Source organism: Egretta garzetta, unplaced genomic scaffold (assembly GCF_000687185.1).
Source record: "Egretta garzetta isolate BGI_Z169 unplaced genomic scaffold, ASM68718v1 scaffold178, whole genome shotgun sequence".
In the NCBI taxonomy this organism is placed as follows: Eukaryota; Metazoa; Chordata; class Aves; order Pelecaniformes; family Ardeidae; genus Egretta; species Egretta garzetta.
The window spans coordinates 515,722-538,218 of NW_009260506.1; the positions used below are offsets into that span (position 1 = coordinate 515,722).

The following is a 22,497-nucleotide window of genomic DNA, read 5'->3' on the forward strand; positions in this document are numbered from 1 at the left end:
GATACGAAGATTTAGTTCTTTTCTGGAGCAGTATTTTAAGACTAAGTTGAAAAGATGGGCTCATGGTCACAGATAGTTTGTCTTGGAAGATCAAGAAAAAGATTCTTCAAAAAATGTGTGCTTCTGTTGTCTTAAAACACAATAGATTTGCAGGATATTCCACAGGCATCCAGCTAAAGAAAGGGCAGAAGGATTAACTGTCATGCAATGGTTTATAGCAGAGGTTTAGATTAATAAAATTTTTGGCCAATCTGTGCTGGTTTTGAGCACAAGGTAGAGCATAGGATTGGTTTCTTTGGTGACCATAAAACAAATTAGAATCAGGAATAGTGAAATAATTTAATTCTAATATTAAACTTCACTTAGAAATTCTTTCCTGTTTCACATTCTCAGCTTGCTAAAATCAGTCTGTCCACTTCAGCTGTTTCCATCGGGAGAGTCATCCAGGAGCTATCTGTAGCCTAAAGCAGTGAACAACAAATGAATGTGGACATTAAAAAATTCTGTAATGGTTATCCTGGACTTTTAATTAGAAGTACTGTCTGTGTGTTGCCACAATTTACTGTGAAGCCCTGGACAAGTAATTTAGTCCACTCTTATCTTCATAGGTGCTAAATGGCACCTAAATAGGTTTTAAAAAATAGACTTTCAGTCTGTCTGTGCCTTATCTTGGTAAATGGAGGATCACATTGTGTTATCCACTCAAGGGTGTGGGTAAACAAATGATTATGAAATACTCAGATCCTGTGACATTTGGGCATAGCAAATGCCCAATACAAAGCAAATATATTCTGTAGAGCTCTTTGAAAATACCAGGGAGAGAAATAAGTGCACACTTTTTAAGAAAAAATACAAATCTAAAATTATAGCTTTCACTCAAATAAACCTCTCATTGAACATCGTTGCCATCCCAAACCAATGTTCCTTTCCCTCCCTCCTTCCATGCAATGCTACAGGCTTGGGGAAGAGTGGCTGGAAAGCTGCCCAACAGAAGAAGACTTGGGGGTACTGGTTCACAGCTGAATGAATATGAGCCAGCAGTGTGCCCAGGTGGCCAAGAAGGCCAATGGCATCCTGGCTTGTATCAGGAGTAGTGTGGCCAGCAAGAGTAGGGAAGTGCCCCTGTACTCGGCACTGGTGAGGCTGCATGTTGAATGCTGTGCTCAGTTTTGGGCCCCTCACTACAAGAAAGACGTTGCATTGCTGGAACATGTCCAGAGAAGGGCAATGAAGCTGGTGAGGGGTCTGGAGCACAAGTCTTACGAGGAGAGGCTGAGGGAACTGGGGTTGTTTAGTCTGGAGAAGAGGAGGCTGAGGGGAGACCTTATCGCCCTCTACAACTACCTGAAAGGATAGTGTTGTGAGGTGGGTGTTGGTCTCTTCTTCCAGGTAATGGGTGACAGGACAAGAGGAAATGGCCTCAAGTTGCCCCAGAAAAGGTTTAGATTGGGTATTAGGAAAAATGTCTCCACTGAAAGGGCTGTCAAGCATTGGAACAGGATGCCCGGGGAAGTGATCGAGTCCTCATCCCTGGAGGTACTTACAAGCTGGGCAGACGAGGTGCTTAGGGACACGGTCTAGTGGTGGAATGGCAGTGTTAGGTTAATGGTTGGACTTGATGATCTTAAAGGTCTTTTCCAACCTAAATGACTCTATGATTCATCAAATCTAAGTTGCTAATGCACCTGAGGTACGCTATCATCACACAGAGATACTGCTGTTATCCTATCACTTACAAAAAATATTCAGCAAGTCACCCAAAGAAGCCAAAACACTTAGCAACTTATAGAAACAATTTATTACCACAGGAATTGTAGAAGATACCAAATTTTCTACCAGCTGCCTTTAAAATGGATTTGATGGGTGCACTGTTCAGTGGATAAGGAATTGGTTGGATGGTCGCACCCAGAGGATAGTGGTCAACAGCCCTATGTCTAAATGGAGACCGGTGACAAGTGGTGTACTTCAGGGTTCGGTACTGGGACCAGTGCTGTTTAATATTTTCAGCAGTGACACAGACAGCGAGATCGAGTGCACCCTCAGTAGATGACACCGAGCTGAGTGGTGCAGTTGACATGCCAGAAGGATGAGATGTCATCCAGAGAGACCTGGACAAGCTGGAGAGGTTGGCCTGAGTGAACCTCATGAGGTTCAACAAGGCCAAGTGTAAGGTCCTGCACCTGGGTTGGGGCAACCCCTTGTAACAAGGCTCAGGGATGAAGGCATTGAGAGCAGCCCTACAGAGAAAGACTTGGGGGAACTGATGGATGAAAAGCTGGACATGAGCAGGCAATGTGTGCTGGCAGCCCAGATGGCCAACTGTATCCTGGGCTGCATCAAGAAAAGCGTGGCCAGCAGGTCAAGGGAGGAGATTCTGCCCCTCTACTCTGCTCTGGTGAGACCTCACCTGGAGTACTGCATCCAGTCCCGGAGCCCTCAGCACAAGAAGGACATAGACCTGTTGGAGCAGGTCCAGAGGAGGGCCACAAAAATTATTTGAGGGTTGGAACACCTCTGTTACAAAGACAGGCTGAGAGAGTTGGCCCTGTTCAGGCTGTGGGGAGACCTGATTGTGGCCTATCAGTACTTAAAGGGGGCCTATAGGAAAGATGGGGAAAATCTTTTAGCAAGGCCTGCTGTGACAGGACAAGGGGTAATGGTTTTAAAATAAAACAGGGTAGGTTTAGACTGGATATAAGGAAGAATTCTTTTATAATGAGGGTGGTGAAACACTGGAACAGGTTGCCCAGAGAGGTGGTGGAGGGCCCATCTCTGGAAACATTCAAGACCAGGTTGGACGGGGCTCTGATCAACCTGATCTGGTTAAAGGTGTCCCTGCTCACTGCAGGGGGGTTGGACTAGATGACCTCTAAAAGTCCTTCCAACCCAAAGCATTCTAGGGTTCTATGAAAATGAAACAGACCTGAAAAGGATGGGTCTGTACCTTTTCAAAGCATTGAAATATTCTTAGGTACCAAACCAGAAATATTTATGAATGTCAGGTCTTACCTCTGCAGAAGACCCTCGTCGAACTGACTTCACCACAATTGCTTTGTTCTTTTCTTCCATGTCAAATCCATAATCATCCTCTTCTGGTAAAATCTTAAAAAGAGCACAAAGTAATGCTTCATAAATATGGAGTTAGCTGAAAAGCTGAAGGATGGGGATGAGAAACTACTTTTCATTGCAAGCCATAATCAACATAGACTTGTAGATGAAAGGGACTATAAGGTCATTTGGTCTGATCTCCTACATAACATAAGCCATAAAACTTAATCTAGTTATTTCTGCATTGAACCCTCACTATACTAATGCAGAATTTCCAGAAAGTTATCCAGTTATGATCTGCAGTCTTGAAGAAGTGAAGAATCTATTCCCACCCTTAAGAGTTTGTTCCAATGGTTTATCAACTCTTCTATTAGAAGCTGCATTTGATTTTAACTTCTAGCCCTTCATTCTTCATTAGGTCTTTCACTTTTAGGTTACAGAATTCATCAGGATGCAGTATTTTCCATTGGTGAATGTACTTACAGAACAAACTGTAGTAAATTATTTATTTTTTACAATACATCCCACATAATGAACAGTCTATGAGTCCTTCTGAGATGTCAGTTTCTGGTAAATTGGGGATCTCAGGCATGTTTCTTACAGAAAACACTACACACTACATATATTACATCATAATAGTTGGTCTGCTGGCTAAAATTCTGGATGACCAGTGAGAGAACAATTTGTGACATCTATAGGTCCTTCCTCTAGAGAACAGGCACATAAACTTTGTGTTTGGGAAAAAATACAAGACTCATATCATGTGCTCGGTTTGTGCCTTTTATGCTTGACAGAAGACTTGGTAGTTCTTGCTCCTAAGAATCTGCTTCCTCTTATTTGCACTGAGGTCACACAGACCTGCCTTATAAATATTTTTTTAAATCATATCAATCATGCCAAATATATGTTCCATTCATCCTTTTCTAGTGGTTTATTAACAATGAAAAAAAAGCTTAACAACTCACTTCCCATTTTTACAAAGTAAAGCAAGCCTGGCCACTGATAAATGGATAAGTGGAAGTGTTACCACATAAACATCTTGCATTTGAGCAAACACTACACATGTAAGAACCATCTTATAAATTAGAATGGAGTTAAAAGGAAAAATAAAGCTACCTATAGTCTAGCATGCCACTGGAAGAAAAAAATTACTGATAATTATTTCCTTGATTCTGATGATTCCAGCCCTATTTTAAAATACTGTCCTTTTTCCATTGAAGTCAATGTCATCAGCCTATAAACTTTGTTCTTTTACAGGAATTCGCCTTAGAAAAAAATTAAAGAAACAGAATCATCCTTTCCTGCAGGAGCCATACAGCCATGTTAAAATAATGCATGGCATAATTTATGTGCTGGGAAAAAATCCTCATCAGATGAAATTCAGATTGAACGATGGACAGAAAAGTAAGAAGACTGAAAGGTAAGTTTGACATTCTTGGATATTTCTAACAAAATATTTTCAGAAGCAATGCTATTTACGCCATAAAAGGACAGCTTAGAAAAGTGGGTATATCACTGGTTTGATTTTTAGTGTTGCAAATATAATGAGTTTCAGCCCAACACAACAGGTACACATTTGGGATTAAACAGAAAATTTCTAGGATGGCTCTCCCATCCAATTCTCATTTTGAAGGGACTATTCAGTTTCTTTTGTTGGATTGTGAAAGCATATGTGAAAAGATTTTTAAAAATTTGGAGGCTTTGATTTGCCAAACTTAAGCCAGCAGCTGCAAAAACTTACATGATCTCTTGGGTGCAGCTACCATTACTATGCATGAAGATCTTTTATATTCTATGATTTTTAATAACCTACCTTCCTCTGTTCATTAGTACTGCAAAAATGTATTGTTTGAAAGCAAAGAACCAAAATACTTTTAAGAAACCCCACTTGTGTCAACATTAGGAACTTCATCACCATGTTGTAAAGAAAGAAATCTCACATTCTATACTGATGCTCCTGTACTGGGGACACTCTCTTATGAAAAGGTAGACTGTGGATAATATTCAATATGCAATACTTGGAGAACGCTATGTTTCATTCTTTATTATAAAGTAGTAATACCTTGCAATTCCACAGCTGAACGCCATTCATCCCTAAGGAGTCCGAAGTAATTAACTAACTTGCCATCTACAAGGATTATTTCTGTGTCCCTGAAATCCAATCAGTTTTTTGAACGTAAGGCAGCAGCTGTTTAATCTTGAAAGACAGCCACGTTAAAAAATGAGACCACATGAGAAATAATCAAAACCAGAGGGCAAATGTAGTCAGAACATATTCAAAGAGAATTTTGGCAGAGCTCGGCGGGGGCAAGAGTGGAGAAAAGAAAACCTCTATCCATTAGATTAATGAAGCATTTTTGATATGTGGGTCATGATACCTATGTGGTACCTCTCCATTTCTCCCCCTTCCTGCACCCTATGGGGTAGCTTCCAGCATTGCATCATGCTAATGTCATGAGACAATGACTTTAATATACAGGGTATAGTGTCTGGTTTAGCTACCACACTTGCTGATCCCTCAAACCGCATACACCAAGGACCTTGGGGCACTAAGACTTCCCCAGTGAAGGAGGTGAACGAACTGGATCCACTTCACTCTTGGCAGCCTCCCCAGCCTGTTCCTACTGTTCATGCAGAAGCAGGAACTCTCAGTCTAAACTCCTGGGGACAGCAGCAGCAGAAGAGGCAGCATAGACAGATCAATCACCATTTCCTAAACTAGGGCTCAGGGTGCACATCCTCCTCTCACAGCGTTCCCTACAGTTCTCCAGCATAAACTCTTCTCTGTTGGACACACTTGAACAATCTGACTTGGACAAGAATTTCTTAAATGCAGTGACTTATCAGATAATGTCAAGTCTGAATGATTCACAAAACTGATGAGGTTTCTGTGGCCCTCAGCAGCATTCATTTGGAGAGAGCTATTTTCTTGCCACCTCATCTCCCAGGTTGTTGCCGTCTCCTCAGTCTTTCAAAAGTCCAAAGCTATGGAGTACTAAAACAAAATTTGAAAAGACAAGATTTCTTTCCAGTAAGAAACTCCAGGATGTAAACCAGCCCTACTATTACCTTTAGAGGTATGCTTTGCCACGTTAGCAAAATGTGCTTAATATATATAATATGACAATAGGGCTACAGAAATGATGCGAGGGCTGGAGCACCTCTCCTATGAGGACAGGCTGAGAGAGTTGGGCTTGTTCAGCCTGGAGAAGAGAAGGCTGCGGGGAGACCTGATTGCAGCCTTTCAGTATTTAAAGGGGGCCTATAGGAAAGATGGGGAAAATCTTCTTAGTAGGGACAGCTGTGTCAGGACAAGGGGTAATGGTTTTAAACTAAACCAGGGTAGATTTAGACTGGATATAAGGAAGAAATTCTTTACAGTGAGGGTGAAACACTGGAACAGGTTGCCCAGAGAGGTGGTGGAGGCCCCATCCCTGGAAACATTCACAACCAGGCTGGACGGGGCTCTGAGCAACCTAATCTGGTTAGCGGTGTCCCTGTTCACTGCAGGTGAGTTGGACTAGATGGCCTCTAAAGGTCCCTTCCAACCCAAAACATTCTATGATTCTATAACTCAAAAGTTTCTTCTTGTTTCTGAGCTTCAAAATTGAGCACTGAAATTGAACTGCTTATTCTGAACAGTGAAAGATTTATAGCCTAAAGGATGTTTTTCACATCAGAGTTCACTGTAATTTTTAGTATCCAATTTTTACTATCCAACATTTTAGTATCCAAGTATCAAAGCCCTTATCTGGCCACCTAACAGCTGGATGATGGATGCCTCTTGTTATTAACTTGCCAGCCTGTCTCCTTGTGAGATCAGAAATCCCTAGAGGGTGGGCTCCCATGAGTGGCTCTCTTCCCAGGGGTATTTTAAATCAATGATCTGAATTCTCAAGGTACAATAGACTGCGGTACACTAGTATAATGAAGAACAAGGGGAAATCTCTTTTTTGCTCTCTCTCTGCTGAATTTTTGCAGAATTAGGATGTTTTATATTAGCACAACACACAAAATAATTCTCCTGGAATGATTAAAGATGGAAGAGATTTTTACTAAGGACCAAGCGTGGCTATATTTAAGTAATACAAATTACTATTATCTATTCATAGTTAGAATAGGAGAAATATGTTCCATAGTTTTATAAGAATTTTAAGGTCAATGCTATGTTTATTGGATTAGCTGGTTTAAAACGGAGAAGATGATCTCAAATGATACTATTAATCTAAATCTATTATCTAAAAACTTGGTATGGACGTGCTGAATTGTAAGGACACTTCCATCTTCAAAGCTAATTCTTGTTGTAACTAGTAGCAAAGCCCTGTGGATAGATGAGATTTAGCATCCCCATTTTCAGATGTCAAACTGCAACATGGAGTGGCTTAAGGTCTTGCTCAGGCCACACAGTGAGTTCACGTGAGAAGTTAAATTAAAACCCAGGTAGCCCTGACTTCTGTGCTCAAACCATTGGCTTTCACTGAATATGCTATGGTACTCAGGCCCCTGCATGAGTTGAATTCCAGGACATGTCACAGCCCTGGCTATGAAATGCTGTGGAACATGGCAACTACTCTCTCCTGCAACTACTGCAACACACTACTGAGAATAAGAAATATGGGATACTCTGGAGGAATAGAGGAGATATCACAGGTGTGGAAAGTTGATGAGATTTAGACTTACAGTCCAGATCTCCAATCCAGCATGACAGTTTTGAGAATGCTACCTAAAACGTACACAGGCATCATCTTTATAAATCACTTTCTTTTGAGATCAGATAAGTGATACACTAGCGTCTTCTGGGGACTCTAGCATTGCATGTGCATTAAACCTCTTAGGCAACTTTGATGGAGCCCCATCTCTACCGGCATCTATCCTTATCTCATATTCAGCTTCAAGATACCAGCTTTAATTTGTGTTGTGGTTGGTTTGGGCTAACAAGTAGAGGTGCTGATCACAAGTTAACAGCACACTGCAGCAATCAAGTCACAATGCTTGGTGTCAATCCAAAATCTAAATTTTCTTCAACTATGCAAATAATGTTGTATATTTTTTCAGTTTCTCAATATTTATGTCCTTCAATTAGAAATAACTGCACAAATAAATGAGTATTACATTTTGTTTGAAATGCATTTTTTCAGACTGAAACCACTTTTTTCCTTGGCATTTCTAATGATATATTGGCCAAAGCTTCTGTTTTCTGTTTTCAAGGGCAAGCTTTCCTGTAATCGAGCAAACTTAGATGAAGAGGGTAAGGGAAGCTGTCCATAAAACAGCCAGGATTTCACGGCAGTGGAAAAGCATGTTTCAAAAGCCAGTGCTGAGAAAATTCCATTGAACTTCCCATGGTGGGATCGGGGGATGGTAAAGATCAATGCCCCATCATGAGTGTAAAGAGGCAAGTAGTGATGTTCCACAGACAGCAAAGCCTCAGGATTCCAGCTGCTCATAACTGCTAAATAGAATTCAGGCACAGATTTTTTTGTGGATAAGCGTAATGCATTTACTATACTGCTAGTTGTGGGATCTTCTTTATAAACATTCAGGGGACTGCTAATTTGTTTGTGAAAATGAGGGCAACTCATAACTTTAGCATGACTAATACTCATTTGACAAAATATGTGCCCTCCAAGTAGAAGATTTCTTATTCAGCATGTGCTGAATTTCACACTGTTTACTTTTTGAGATGCGACAGTATTTTGAAAGAGGCTGACTGATGCACTTCAGCACTATGAAAATAGTAATATTAAAATTATACCTGTTGTAAATATTTCAGTTACCAAATTATGGAGTGACTGGAAGGACCAATCAGGGGTTATGATTAATCCCTGGTAAATAGTCCATGTGCAAGGTTTGCTTGTTTGCTCTGTCTCTTTAGTGAATACTAACAAATGATTATTAGATTAACAGAAAACAGAATCAAAAAACTTTAAATCCCTTGTTTCACAGCTAACACATTACTGTTGTGAGTTTTGGCATTTTAACAGAAGTGCCTTTAACTGACAGAAAGAAGTGGAAGAGACATACTAGTCAACCTGTTTCCTCAAACTGTCTTGTCTTGATAAGGTGGAAAATTAAAAATACCTGAACAATGGCAGTTCTCACCAATTTACATGAAACTGATCTCCAAGTGCTTTGCAAATCACAATTAAAAAAAACCCACAATGTGTACCACCTTCTAACTGCTTCCCTTTATCCAACAGCTCTCCATGAGGATAATCATATTAACCTGACACTCCAGTCTCTGGCACTGGATACACAGAGGAATAATTTTGAGGGACCATGGTGCTTTAAATATTACTTCTGGCCATTCAGACAAACACAGACTGGTCGCCTGGGAGACAAGACAACAGTGAGACAGTGAAGTTTGTGTGAACCACAGGAAAAATTTTCCCATATAATGGACCTGTGGATCTTTTCCAGCAATTCTGCTTTTGTAGTTTCTGACCCAAGTTTTTATCCTGTCCTGCATTCTGCCAGTGTTCAAAGGGAGAAAAAGTTGGGCCTGGAGCCACTGGCAGTAAACAAGGATGTCAGAACAAAGAGTTTGCACCAATCCAACTACCAAGTCCAAACAGCGTTAGAATAATCCCACTTAAGGACTGTGATGGCATTTAGTGAGTTGGGAATCTGGAGATAACAGTAATGTTGCAAAAGCATGAACATAAAGAACAGTATTTTTTTTTTAAATGGTTTCCATAAACAAAGTAAAGCTGATACTTGATCCAGTAATGCAGGGCATATTCGTATCACTTGGGCAACGATGCCTTGAAATATCTGTGTTCCTATCAGTCTTTGAACTTGCATCTGAATCTACCTCACATATAAGAGCGTTTAAACTGTCTTTAAACTTAAACTGTGTTTCAACTTGATGGCAGACCTCTCCCAGGATAGTAGCGCTCATTACTTTCTCCTCCACCACACCAACACTGTGGTGCCCGCTCAGTGAACTCAGGAAACATATGGTGCCTGCTAAAAAACATCTCCAGCTTCCAGCTCTCTTCCAGACCCTCTCAAGGGCTTCATGGGAATAGAAAGGGGTTGGACTGTGAACTGGATGAAACAGTAGTATCTCTGAATCTCCTCTTTTCTTGAGACCTATCAGAAACAGGCAGGAACTTACTTGTATTTGCATGTGTGTGTGTGAGCTGTGAATCCAAAGCTCCCAAGTACTACAGGATGGTCACAGGCTAGGGAAGGGACCCTGCAACTTACAGATTTCCCTTGCTACTTAGAATAAGGTATGTGGTCTGTCCAGCTAGAAAAGTCAGAGCTAAAGAAGTTGGAGCTCTACAGCAAAGCAGCTCAAGAATTAGTATTTATGCAGTGAAGAAAAGTCTAGCTACAGGTGCAATTCCCCATTTCAATTCCACTCTGTTATCTCCTCTAGTATAAAACAATACCAGTTTCACAGAAACGTCGAGGTTTACATTGTCATTACGTAATTGTTTGCTCTTGGAACTGGTGCCTTCCATCTCCTCATCAGCATAAAAGCGGAAATACAAGGATTCATCCTTAAATTCACTTTTCTCCAGGACTGGAAACAATATGTATGAAATACATTCATGCATTTACACAGAGAAAGAAAGAGAGAAACAAAAAAGAAAATTAAAGGAAATCCTAAACATTTCCCCAGTCTTTACAGGACAAAGACCAGATGCATCTCCATCCCAGCTATTCAGCTCTGTGGTTTTAAGCTACTAGTGTATTTTAGGGATATACTTTTCTTCACAGTGCATAGTAGCTTGTGATACTATGTTTGACCTCCCTGGCATGTAGAACGCATATAAAATGCAGAAGATCCTCTTAGAAGAAAGATGCTACTCAATAACTTACGCTCCTTTCCCATGTCAAAATTAATATGGTAAAACTATAAAAGGAGCAGAGAGGGGTAAAATGGCTGTTTAAAGGTAAGTGAGATGGCTAAATAGACTAAGGCTTTTCAACCTAAAAAGGAATTGAGAGTGAAATAAGATCTATAAAATTCTGGAAGGCGTGACAAAGTTCTTTACCATGTTTTCAAATATGAGACCTGGGGGCTTAAAATAAAAGCAGCAAGTGACAGTTTTAGAACCTGAGGAACAACTTCTTCATTCAGCATGTTCTTACGCAAAGGAGCTCCTTGCCAAAGGATGCTATGAATGTCAAAAGTTTACACGGGCTCAAAAGAGATCAAATTCTTAAAAGAATTAACAATCATTCTTACGTTCTTATCAAGTACTATGCAAATTCTCTATTAGTTATTTACAATAATCTGTTCCCAAAAACCCTATTCAAAATATGGAAAGCAAATGTTATTTATAACTAAACCGGGATGTTTCATTGGACAAACTATGTTTTACTCTCAGGACTTTGTATGTGCTATTTGATACTGATACAGATGTGGTTTGTTCACTCTTCCTGTTTAGCAGCAGCATCACTGAGGATGGATGATGTCTAACTTGGCAATTTGGCACTTCAGATTTGGAAGCTTCAGAGGTTCACCACTGAGGATTGTGCTGCTTGTCCCAGTGGCAAGAACTAGGCAATTTTACTTTGTACCTTGGCATTTCTTGGTGATACTTCAGGACAATACTTGGCTTATGCATTGCTCTGATGGCTCTGAAAGAGATGCAGTGAAAAAAACATTCCCCTCCTAGTTTGTCTAATGGCTTCAGGGCTCATCATAACTATTAGCAAGGGGATTCACTTGGGAAGGTACTAGGCTTAGACATTTTGTGTAAGCCTGAAGGCTGCTTTTTAGAAGGACCTGCTGGGATGCCTGCAATTGTATACATGTCAGCATGTATGGCACAGCCTATAGAAAAGGGATTTTCACAGTCAGCTAATCTGACTGAGGTAAGAGCTCCTTTAATTGGCTGTGGGAAGTAATACTGATGCATTACCGTGATGCATGAAGCCGTTATTGCAGAGTCCAACACCCAGTGCGACAGCTTCCTCCCGAGTCTGACAGTCTCCCTACAAACAAGAGGATAAATATTACATCTCAGACAACTTCCTAAGCTAAATTATTCCCTTTCCCCACTGCATAGCTTGTGGCTCTGAAATTAGGATGCTCTTTGTAAGGAACAATAGCAAGAAATTAAAATAGCTACCCCATTGCCCAAATCCCATTCATTCCTATATATAGCATCTCTTGCCTCCTACAGGAACTAGGAGGACAAAGACCAGGATTCTGGAAAGTAGCTGTTTAACCCAAAAAGGGACATAATATTATTTCAATATAAAGACTTTTTATTTGCAATCATAGTGTCAGTCTTCAGGACCCATTAACCAGAGCCAATAAAACTCATTCTTAGAGAAAGAAGTTGAGAGATCTTATCTATATTCAACCAAAGAGAGAAAAACCTGAGTAAACCCAGTGTATGTGAACTCCAAAGGTCAGACTGGTTAAAACTGCAGTGGTGTTCTTTTCTTACACAGCGGACCTATGAACAAAGACTTCTTTTTTCTCACTACCTGAAGCCTTGAGTGTAGTATTTCAAAACGGGTACCAAAGGTGACTTGCAAATTTACAAATTTACCTGAAATGGCAGCATTAAGTTTTGCATCTACAATTCAGTTAAACACAAGAAATGCCTAGTTTTCTCTACATATGTGCTAATTTGCAGCCACAAGTGAAGACTTTACAAACATGCTGGTTCTACTTTTTAGGCAGACATATAAGTTCCAAATAGTGTTGATGAAAAACATTCTTAACACTGGTCACTTGATGCAAGATGATTACCTGCTTCCCAGTCTCCAAATGGGCACAAGAGAACCTGGAATCTGCTATCTCACTAAGAGCAGTTGGTCAGCTCAGTCCAGCAGGTAGGGGTCCTGCTGCTTTGGCAGAAGAGCAATTTCAGTGTATTACTTTCAGTCCTACTAAGTTAGAAGCTGTATCCTACACAAGTACACCTTCTTTTTTCCCCTCCATCTGGAGAACTAGATATCCTGAAGCTCTAGCAGCAACTGCAGAGTAGCATACTGACTTTAAGCAAACCAGCTTGCAGACCAAAAGCCCTCTGATCTTGTCAGCAGAACATCAGTCCTACTTCAAGTCCTACTAGGGAGAGCAGTAGCTCTTTGCCAGGCAAATACTGGCAAAGAACATTACTATGGTGTAAAGATACTATTTAAATACAGGATAAAACAGGTTCAGCTCTTGCCTATCAGCAGCACTACTGGCTCATGTTGAAGAGACTTTCTGAGAGCAAGAAAAAGGCATGACATTTACAAATTAAGAACTAAATACTGTTGTCTTGGTAGGAAAAGACCAAGGCAGTTCTGGAGGAACTGCGTGATTATGCAATCACACAAGGAAAGCCAAGAAAAGGGCTTTAATAAACCTGAAGTTTAACTTTTACTATAAACTAATTTCAAGTCTTCATAAGTCTTTCCTCATTTTCAACATCCTGTCATGGGACAATTCTCAACGCTCACTTTGTGTTACTTCATGGGATAAAAGGGTAGTTTATTTTACAAAGGCTGGGACTTAAAAAGCTAATTTATTCTTTCAACTGTAAATAAACTGGAGGAGAAATGCCTTCTAATGTTACTCTCTTAACCTTTAGTAATCTACTTTTGTTTTAGGCAGCAAAATCTTTGTGTAGGAAGGCTCTATACCAGACTCCTGCTAAGGTTAACTTGGCCTCAAAACGTTCCCCTAGCAAACCAGCATTCTCTAATTATAAAATATAACTTAAAATAGATCATTTCAGTGCACTTGTAAGTACCCCTAAATGTTATGTAGCAATTTGTCCAAATACAATTAAAGATAACAAAAATCTTAAGAAAAAAATAACCATTTACAAGCAACAATCTTGACAGAACCTGTATCTCATAACTTTTTCATACAGAAATCGTATGTGAAACTAGATACACTAGTTTTGACAAGATAATTTAGGTCTATTCAAATACAGTCACTGAATTTGAGTCAGCAGAATTATAAAAACAGTTTATAGTCAGTACCATAGTGAAGAATCATGTCCAGAGCACACTATTATTACTATTATTACTACTATTACTACTGCCACCATTACTATTATTATTGTTGTCTAGTTCTGGTCATAATATGATGTCTAAAGCCCTAATCACAGTCCACGGCTGATTGTTTTGAAATGCATAAGCCCAGCAATTCAGATGGTCTCTGACCTAGATTGTTTACAACCCACACATAGGAGAAAAGAAAGCAGATGAACACAGGTAAGTTAAGAACAGCAACCAAACCACTTTTCAATATTTTGATGGTATCATGGAAAAGGAGAGTTTTAAGATTATGAAGTGCTCATTCCAAGTGGGAAGGAAGCCTAAGGTAATGCAAAGCGCAGAGGTGTAATACATACTGCAACAGAAAGAAGGAAGGAATGGATGGATGGATGGATGGATGGGAAGAGGTAAGAGAGCCACCGGAGCAGAAGACCTAAAGAGTCTTACCAGAAGGTTTCTACTTTGCATCTGTCCCTTTATTTTCATTCTATCATAAAATTGCCAAGTTTCTTAGACTTAGGACTGGGGATTCAACTAGTAGTGTTTTATCACAGATCATTGCATGGAGGTCTGGATATAAATCTTCAGCCAGATTACAAAAGTACTGGTTTTGTGGCAGTGCAGTCTTTCAGTGCACCCTCAGTAGCACCTAAGATTCTGTGAAGTACAAGAGCTCTGACATTTACAAGTGAGATCTGTGTTCTTCTTTGTTCTCAGCCTGCTGGCAGTGGGAGAAAGATTAGGTTGTAAAATGAAATTGAGAGGGTCCAGAATCAATGAAAGAATGAGCCCCTTTCCTTCAAGGATTACCTCTAAATATACAGAGACCATAATATAATTCACAGACACTTTCAGTCTAAATCCATGGATATAGATCAGATAGTTCTCCTTTGAGGCTCTGACTGCTGAAACAATTTCTGTTACATTCAAAGCGTCACTAAAGTAATGCCTATGGAACTCTAATACAACATTATGTTTTCCAGGATTTCACTTTGTGCCTCTAGAAGATGCATAAACGCTTCTATCTCCTAACGGCACCTACACTCATATGTGCTTCTCTCCACCATCATACTTAATGATTTATTTTAATGTCTCATGCACAATTTGCCTAAGACATACTATGGGGGTAACTGCAATAGGATCCAGCTATTGTGAAGAGTTGTAAATAATAAAAAGATATCAAACAAATTCAGCATTAAATCTCCAAGTCATTAGGAAATCCCTCGACCATCTCTCACATGCTAAAACTCCCTTGTAGTGAATAAACTGTGCTAGCATATCACAGTGCACTTATTAATAACCCTAGTAGTCAGAGATATTCAGCTGCTGCAGACCCCTGATGTCTATAGAGCCACAAATGCACTGCACATCTAATAGAGCTCTTAATGTCTATCCAAGCCCAGGCTCTTAGTGCATACAATACAGAGGGGATAACAACATATATCACATTTGAATATAGCTGTTTAAATGTACACAAGATTAAGCCTCATTGAGGACCCAATTTATCTCTTGTCAGAAGCATAATAGCCAACAATTTCCACGTAGAAGGATCAGGGTAAAAAATACAGTTGATGCTGTTTCTTTGATTATAAAAAAGAGTTCTTACTCTTTTGTTCTGTCCAGTCATGAATATTTGTAAAGGTCAAGGAAATGAAAAACAGTTTTCTCATTAGGGAGGGCTCCCACTAGCATAGTCTAAATTGCAAACAGAAATGAGAGACTATCCTTCTAGACAGTCATCCCTGTGCCACTAAATCTAGCAGGAACAACAGTCCTCACTTTTTTTGTGTACCATTTCTAAACTAAAATCATTATGCAAATTGATTGTCAGAAAGAGAAATAAATATGTCCCAGCATTTTTGTGTAATGGGTAATTATTAGACCAGACACCATCCCCAAGATTTTCAATAACGGATGCCTAAAGTTAAACTGAAATGTAGATATTTAAGCAGTTGAATAAATGCACTACTCTGCAAAAAGCTGAGTATCTATTAGCTCTCACTTAAATATGTTGTTAGCTAATACGGCCAAAGTATGAACGGTGTCTAGAAAATAGTTCAATCTAGTATGAAAACTCCAAGCGAACCCCCATGAAAATTACTGGTTTTAAGGATCTATGAGCAAAGATTGATTTAGCCAGATAGACAGGAATTCATCCAAGTCATGTGATTTAAGTGTTCAACAATGTTCCCCTTCAGCTGAGCACAGAAGAAATTTCCCTCATATCTGTTTACATGTACATAGGCACACATGCATCCAATATAAAATACAGAGTCTTCTCTATCTCCATATCTGGCTTTAGTACATTCTGGTTCAATCTTAATGTAAAGTTCAGTAAACAGGAGAACTAACAGCTGTATTAACCTACCAGAATGAAGAAAAATGGGGAAGGAAATGAGCTACCTTTTCCAGAGCAAGAGCTGACATTTTACCTTGCTATCTGAGTCTTTCTACTGCCTACAGCTCTATGATGATTGTATTGGCCAGATAAGCCTGATTACATCTCTCTCCTTTGGCCAAAGCAGAGTTTTTTCCCTTCAGCTTTTCATGAATAAGACCCCATTAAATCACATGTAACTCATATGACAACCTCAGTACTAATATCCTTGCTCTCCTCTATGCTCTTAACGGAAAAACAATTGACTACTCCATTCTCATCCAGTTATTTGGCACAGAACAACCATAAATCATATCAATCTTATTAAGGTAGGAAGATGTCAGATACAATTGCAGGAAACATTTCTGAAGGACAACATCCCTGGTTATCAGAGGCCTGATTCTCATTCAAACTAGCCTCCCTTTATGTTACTTTGGCAGTATAGGACCTAATGTGATTGTGAATCAGACCATCATTTAAGACAAAACCAGACTGTGCATTTGAGTCTATGATGGTGAGCAAAATGGCACACTCTCCCTTTAGATTGCTTTAGACTATCAAAGCAAAATATTTATTTTTCCAAGCTACAAGCTGTTCTCTGTAATTACAAGGTAAATATGGGGCATATTCTAAATATGCCCCATATTTAGAAACTGCTATTTCTAAAAGACAATGGTGTAGTTGCTGGTGTAAAACTCTAGATTCATTTTTCAACAAAATTGCACCCCATCTATACAAGATTAAATGAGACCAATATTGCTTTAAATGTCTTCAGAAATCACAACAAATAGAAAAGATCCCCAAGAACAGCCAGTTCAGCACTTTAAGGATAAAAAGGACTTTCTTCCTCTTTATGCTGCCAAATAATTTTTCACCCAATGAACAATAACAGAAAGTGTAAGATTTTAAGTTCAACAAATCAGAATATGTTTGATTATGTTCTCTAGATAAATGTGTTTTGTTTACTTTTAAATGGAACTGAAAAATTAAGCTACTTGTCAAAGACAGCAGTATCTTAAAATTTTCTTACCTGTGCAATAAGCCAATCTACTAGTTTACTTGCAGGGATTACTGATTTGTAGGTCTTTAGGTGGTAGTCACGGTCTCTAATTAAAAAAGAGAATTCAGGGAAAATCAGGACAAAAAGGTCAACATTTCTCTTATACTCTAAACCAACATATACTACTGTGACCTACTACTATGAAGTTGAGAAAAGAATAAGAATTATAGATCAGGGGAAAAAAGACTCCCAGACAGAAATAAATAAGACAAAAAACAGGAAGCAGATACCCTTTTTCTCTAGAAGAAAGGACTAGTTTTTAAACTTTTCTAACAACTTCAATTAGCAAGATATTTCAGATGAATACAGAGCAGAGTTATTTCAAATTTCTCTAGATGTTGTTTCAAGCGATCTCCAGAGAGCTCATATTCCGCGAGAGGCCACCATGACAATCTTTTCACAGATGTACTGAGCTGCTTCTTTAACTCAGGTTACAATATTGCCAACATCGGTCCTGGCTGGAACATTCTTCTGGCTGGAAGTTATCTTCTGGTTTCCATCCTAAATCCATTCATGTCCAGTTTACATTTATCGGCTCAGGCCCAGCCTCATCTATGAGCTTGAATAGTTCTTCTCTAGTCTTTAGCCATCAATGTATTCATAGACAGTGACCCTAGATATTCCCTCTGTGCCCCTTTTTCTTAGGCTCACTGAATTAAGCACCTTTTAGCCTACACTGTCAAGAGAGATTTTCCTGATCCTCCGCATCTGTTCAGATTTTACTTCCTTTAGCAAAATACCAGAGTAGCTAGATACAAATAGAATACACTGTGTTCTTTTATGGGATTAGATAATTTCAGCCATTGTAAATAGAAAAAGAAGTGTTGTATTTAGGTCTTGTAACACAACTTGCACCATCTCACACACAGCCCTTGTAGAGAGCACCACTGTTCCTGAAATAAGGAAAAGAAACCCTATTGTCACTTGCCACACTTAGCAGTTTTCTTCCATTCCTCTTCTCAGAGCCATGGAGATAACTGATGTTTTTAGTCTTTTGTAAAATACTTCTAAAGAATTTTGATACAAATATAAGAGGACTATATGGCTCAGGACATTGGGCTCTCAAACCTTTCACCTCTAGGTCACTGGATTTAATCCAGCTCATGATAGAATGAAAAGATCTTTCCATTTTAAGGCTGTTTACTGGCCCATGTGAAATAAGTTTGGTGGTCTTGATCCAGTTCCTAGTTCCACATCACAAAAGCCATTACCACAATTAATTTGCATTAATTGGCTCCCTCTTGTTGAGAGTCTCAGTAGAGAGGCCAAATGCTGAATGGCTATGAAGAATTAATTCCTCTCTCACCCTTGGAGGTGGTCCTTGTGTTTCAAGCTTGAGATCCACTGGCATGACTGTGGAAGGGAACATTCACAGCCACTGTGACTGTTTTACAGTCTGGATGTATCTATACAGCAGCTGAAGAGAGACTTTATTCTTCAGTTCTGTAAAATCAATCTCTTTCATTAGCACCACACAATTTGATATTTCTTTTTTTCCTAAAAATCTAAAATCAAAATCAAACCACCATCTAGAATTCATCCTACTCATGTTTTTCCTTTTACTAATCATCTACAGACACAAATATGTTGACTGGCTTTTGTAAATAAATGCAGCAGAAATGTCTGTGTGTTTATAGAATGCAGGGTATGAGAAATCAGAAAGGGAAGCAGGACTTTCAGAACTTGGTGGGGGAGAACCCCAAATGACAGCATTTCCAGAAATTAAAAGCTTTCCTCATAGGGCTTACACGCATTTTTCGACCTGACTTCCAGTAATGTGCTAAACCCAGCACAAAATTGTGGGAGTTTTCTGAGCAGTTTTTCCCTCTCACATGCTTATCTTGAGAAAATGTACTTTTGAAATGTCAGAACAATAAAGCAAAATATTAAAGTATTGAGTACTAATGAGTAGGGGTTTCCAGACTGTGAGAAGTAACTCCCAACATCTTAATACAGATGCTGACAGAGCTAGAGTTTTGAATAAGCTGGCATCAGGGCCTTGGTCCAAGGCCCAGTATTTCACTGCTCGTAGTTAAATGCTTGTTGGGAGGAATATTTCAACATCAGTTCACTGATTTTTTTTCCCCCATTTCAATCTAGTCTGAACAAGAATAGAGCATGAAACATAGAATGTTATCCAGAGCCATGAGCTGCAGGTGGATACTCAAATATAGATGTGGGAACCACTGAAGTTTTGGCAGAACCTTGCTGCCTCACAGAAACTAGAGGAATATAATGTTCTTCACAGGGTCTAGCCCATCTATGCACTGAAGTACTGTCCATCACGTGTATAAGTGTGAGCAAGTTCTCCCACCCTCACAGCTTCCCTGAAGTAGATCAGAGACATATTCAGAACTTTCTCTACACCTATGACTTTTTCAAAATGTTTTACTTTTTACATATCATCTCCCAAAGTAGCATGCTTTGTTTCCACTGGGGTATATTATCTTACCCTCAAAGTACATCAGTGTCAGAGTTTACTTAAAAAAAATTATAAAGGCAAAGGCTACATGGAAACTCTCAGGTTTCCAGGGAAGACAACTAAGCAAAATTACATTCCAAGTTTGTCAACAAAACAATTGAATTTTAAACTTTATGATTCCTCCAGATCTCTTGGCAAATGCACCCACTACTCCAAGCAGTTTTGTGGATTTTCTAGAAGGAAGGTTGCACCAGAAAAGTAGGCCTCATCGACCTTCCTAGCGTGATTGCAAGGAACATCAGTCTGAAGATGCCAGATAAAGCAGTGGTCCAAAGCCACAGCAGAAAGTAATAGGCTTTGCACAACTAACTTGGCTAAAAGCTAGCTTCTTTAGAATAATATTAGGCTTGTCAGAGGCAAAAAGACATGGTAAGAAGACATGAAAGGATGACAGCCTAGGAGATTCAGTTTTCTAACAGGGAGATAAAAGGAAGAGTGAGTAGGAAAGAGAATGGCAGGAACAAGAGCCTGAACATACTGAGAGCGTTAAGTCTATCCAGAAGGGTCCAAAAATTTCTGTCAGTCTGCTATTTTCACTGGTCATACACAGTTTAGATTCATGCTGTCACTAACACATATTAAACCTGATACAAGAAGGTTCTCCAGCTGGGATTGTATTACAAAAATAGCGCACTGATAAAACACCACAAGGCAGGCCTATGGTAGTTATTTTGTCCTTGTTGATTCCCTAACGCATAAGACTACATCCCTTTCAGTTTGTGGGTACCCTGAGGTCAGGCTTCACTGACCATTATTCCTACTCTGCATGTGAATTGCCATATTAAGGAGTGAAATGCATATGAGCAAATACACACATAACCATTTTGCCTTCCAAGGACTGTATCACACTTTCCTACTCTTCATGCCCTTTATGCTGATATCTGTACTATTGTAGAACAGCTATTCTGGGGAAAAACCGAGAGATCTAATTAGGCAAATTTATGTCTGATGAACTGCAACTATCTGTGCTGCTCTTTTCAGCATGACAATGACATATCTCAGTGAAACACCTGTTGTACAACTCAGGGACAAGAGGTCAGTTTTGTTGAATTTGGGACTCCAGCCATGCCCACTGGAGTTTTTTTGCCTTCCTCATCAGTTTTTTTTATGTAAAAATGAAGTTCTCCTAAGTGAAAATGCCTAATTTTCAATCATGAACACCTAAACAGGACACCCACATGGCTCAGGGTGGTTTCCATTACAGGCCAGAAATGTTCATCTGATGTCACAGTAAGGTAACATCTGAAGATCATCTCCTGGGATCTGGGAAGAGAGTTAAGTAGTGCTAGCAGAGTATCTCAGTTCTTTAGCATTTATTTATACAGAGCTAAGTTCTGAAGATTCCACCCAAAATTTTTAGGGATTTTTCAAATTACAGCTTCAGGTTTTATTCCACTTCAGATTGTTTTTTGTTTGTTTAGGGTGCTTTGAATGAAAGAATCCTAGCATCACATTGGAATCTGTTTACATCAATTTAGCATCTGTTTACATTTTCTACAACCCAAATAATACAGCAGCTACAATCACACTGCACCATCTGCCTTAAATCAGTAGTCACTTATTAATCACACCCACTTCAACTCACAGAAAATGCCAGACTAAACAAATAAACTTGTGTTATGCTAACAGCTCTCATGAACTGATAGAGGAAGCAAATGTCAGGAAGACTATAACACTAGCCTTTCACTCTCCCAGAACCCAGTTCCAACACCCTCCAGCAGAAGTACAACTACAGTTCTAAACTGCGGAGCTAGAAGGGTGATAAAAGAGCCAAGAAAATGCAAAAAATTACTGTTTATAAGAAGAAAAAAGAAAGATTAATAGTATCATGTCATCCTTTTAACAAAGCCAGATAACAAGGGGATCATAAAGGTGAACTTACTTTACCACTGGAGTATATAGGCAGTGGAGTCGGCAGTAGAGCCTCACACCCTAAAGAAGGAAAGATGTATAGTATTATAAGATTTTTACGTTGCAGAGAAACACTGATTAGCTAAAGCTAGCAAAACTTGGACGCTGATGTCTCAGCTGGAATCACCTATTCATTAACTGTTTTTCAAAACAGTTCCCTTATTCTCTCTGTGAAACATTCATTCTTCTTTCCCTGCCTCCGGAAGCCAAAAAATCCGTTTTTAAATCTCCAATCACCTCAATTCCATTTTCTCCATTAATCCTTCCTCACAATTAACCCATGAACTGATCTCCATAAGAAGAAATCCAATTTATTAAAAGGTATATGGGTAGATATGGGATCAATAGAAATCATTTGGCATACAGTTATAAGGAACAGCAGTTAAATCTCTTCTATCTCCCTGGACCATAATGCCCTGATTTTTGGCAGATATGCTGTATTATGGCCTACTGTTTTCTTTTAAGACCTTTTGTTATTATATTAGGATTGTAATCAGCAGTCTTGGGTGCAGTCACAACTGTACTGTTATTTATGGATAAGCTCTGCTTCCTCTCCCTAGAGTGAATGTCTCCTACAGCATTAGGGTGGATAGCTTAATACAACAAAGATAAACAGCATTAGGGATCTCCTGTACAATAGGCCAACAACGT

At 39.3% G+C, this 22,497-nt stretch overlaps 1 protein-coding gene across 1 annotated transcript in view; it reads right to left on the minus strand.

Moving 5' to 3' along the window:
* Positions 1 to 22,497, minus strand: part of PREX1 (phosphatidylinositol-3,4,5-trisphosphate dependent Rac exchange factor 1) — a 119,925-nt gene that overhangs the window by 32,049 nt on the left and 65,379 nt on the right. The window contains exons 13-17 of the mRNA XM_035900120.1: positions 21,818 to 21,867; positions 17,424 to 17,499; positions 11,931 to 12,003; positions 10,478 to 10,582; positions 3,010 to 3,140 (exon numbers count right to left, since the gene is read on the minus strand). Of these exons, the coding sequence (XP_035756013.1) occupies positions 3,010 to 3,140; positions 10,478 to 10,582; positions 11,931 to 12,003; positions 17,424 to 17,499; positions 21,818 to 21,867 (435 nt within the window). The remainder of the gene's footprint in view (positions 1 to 3,009; positions 3,141 to 10,477; positions 10,583 to 11,930; positions 12,004 to 17,423; positions 17,500 to 21,817; positions 21,868 to 22,497) is intronic.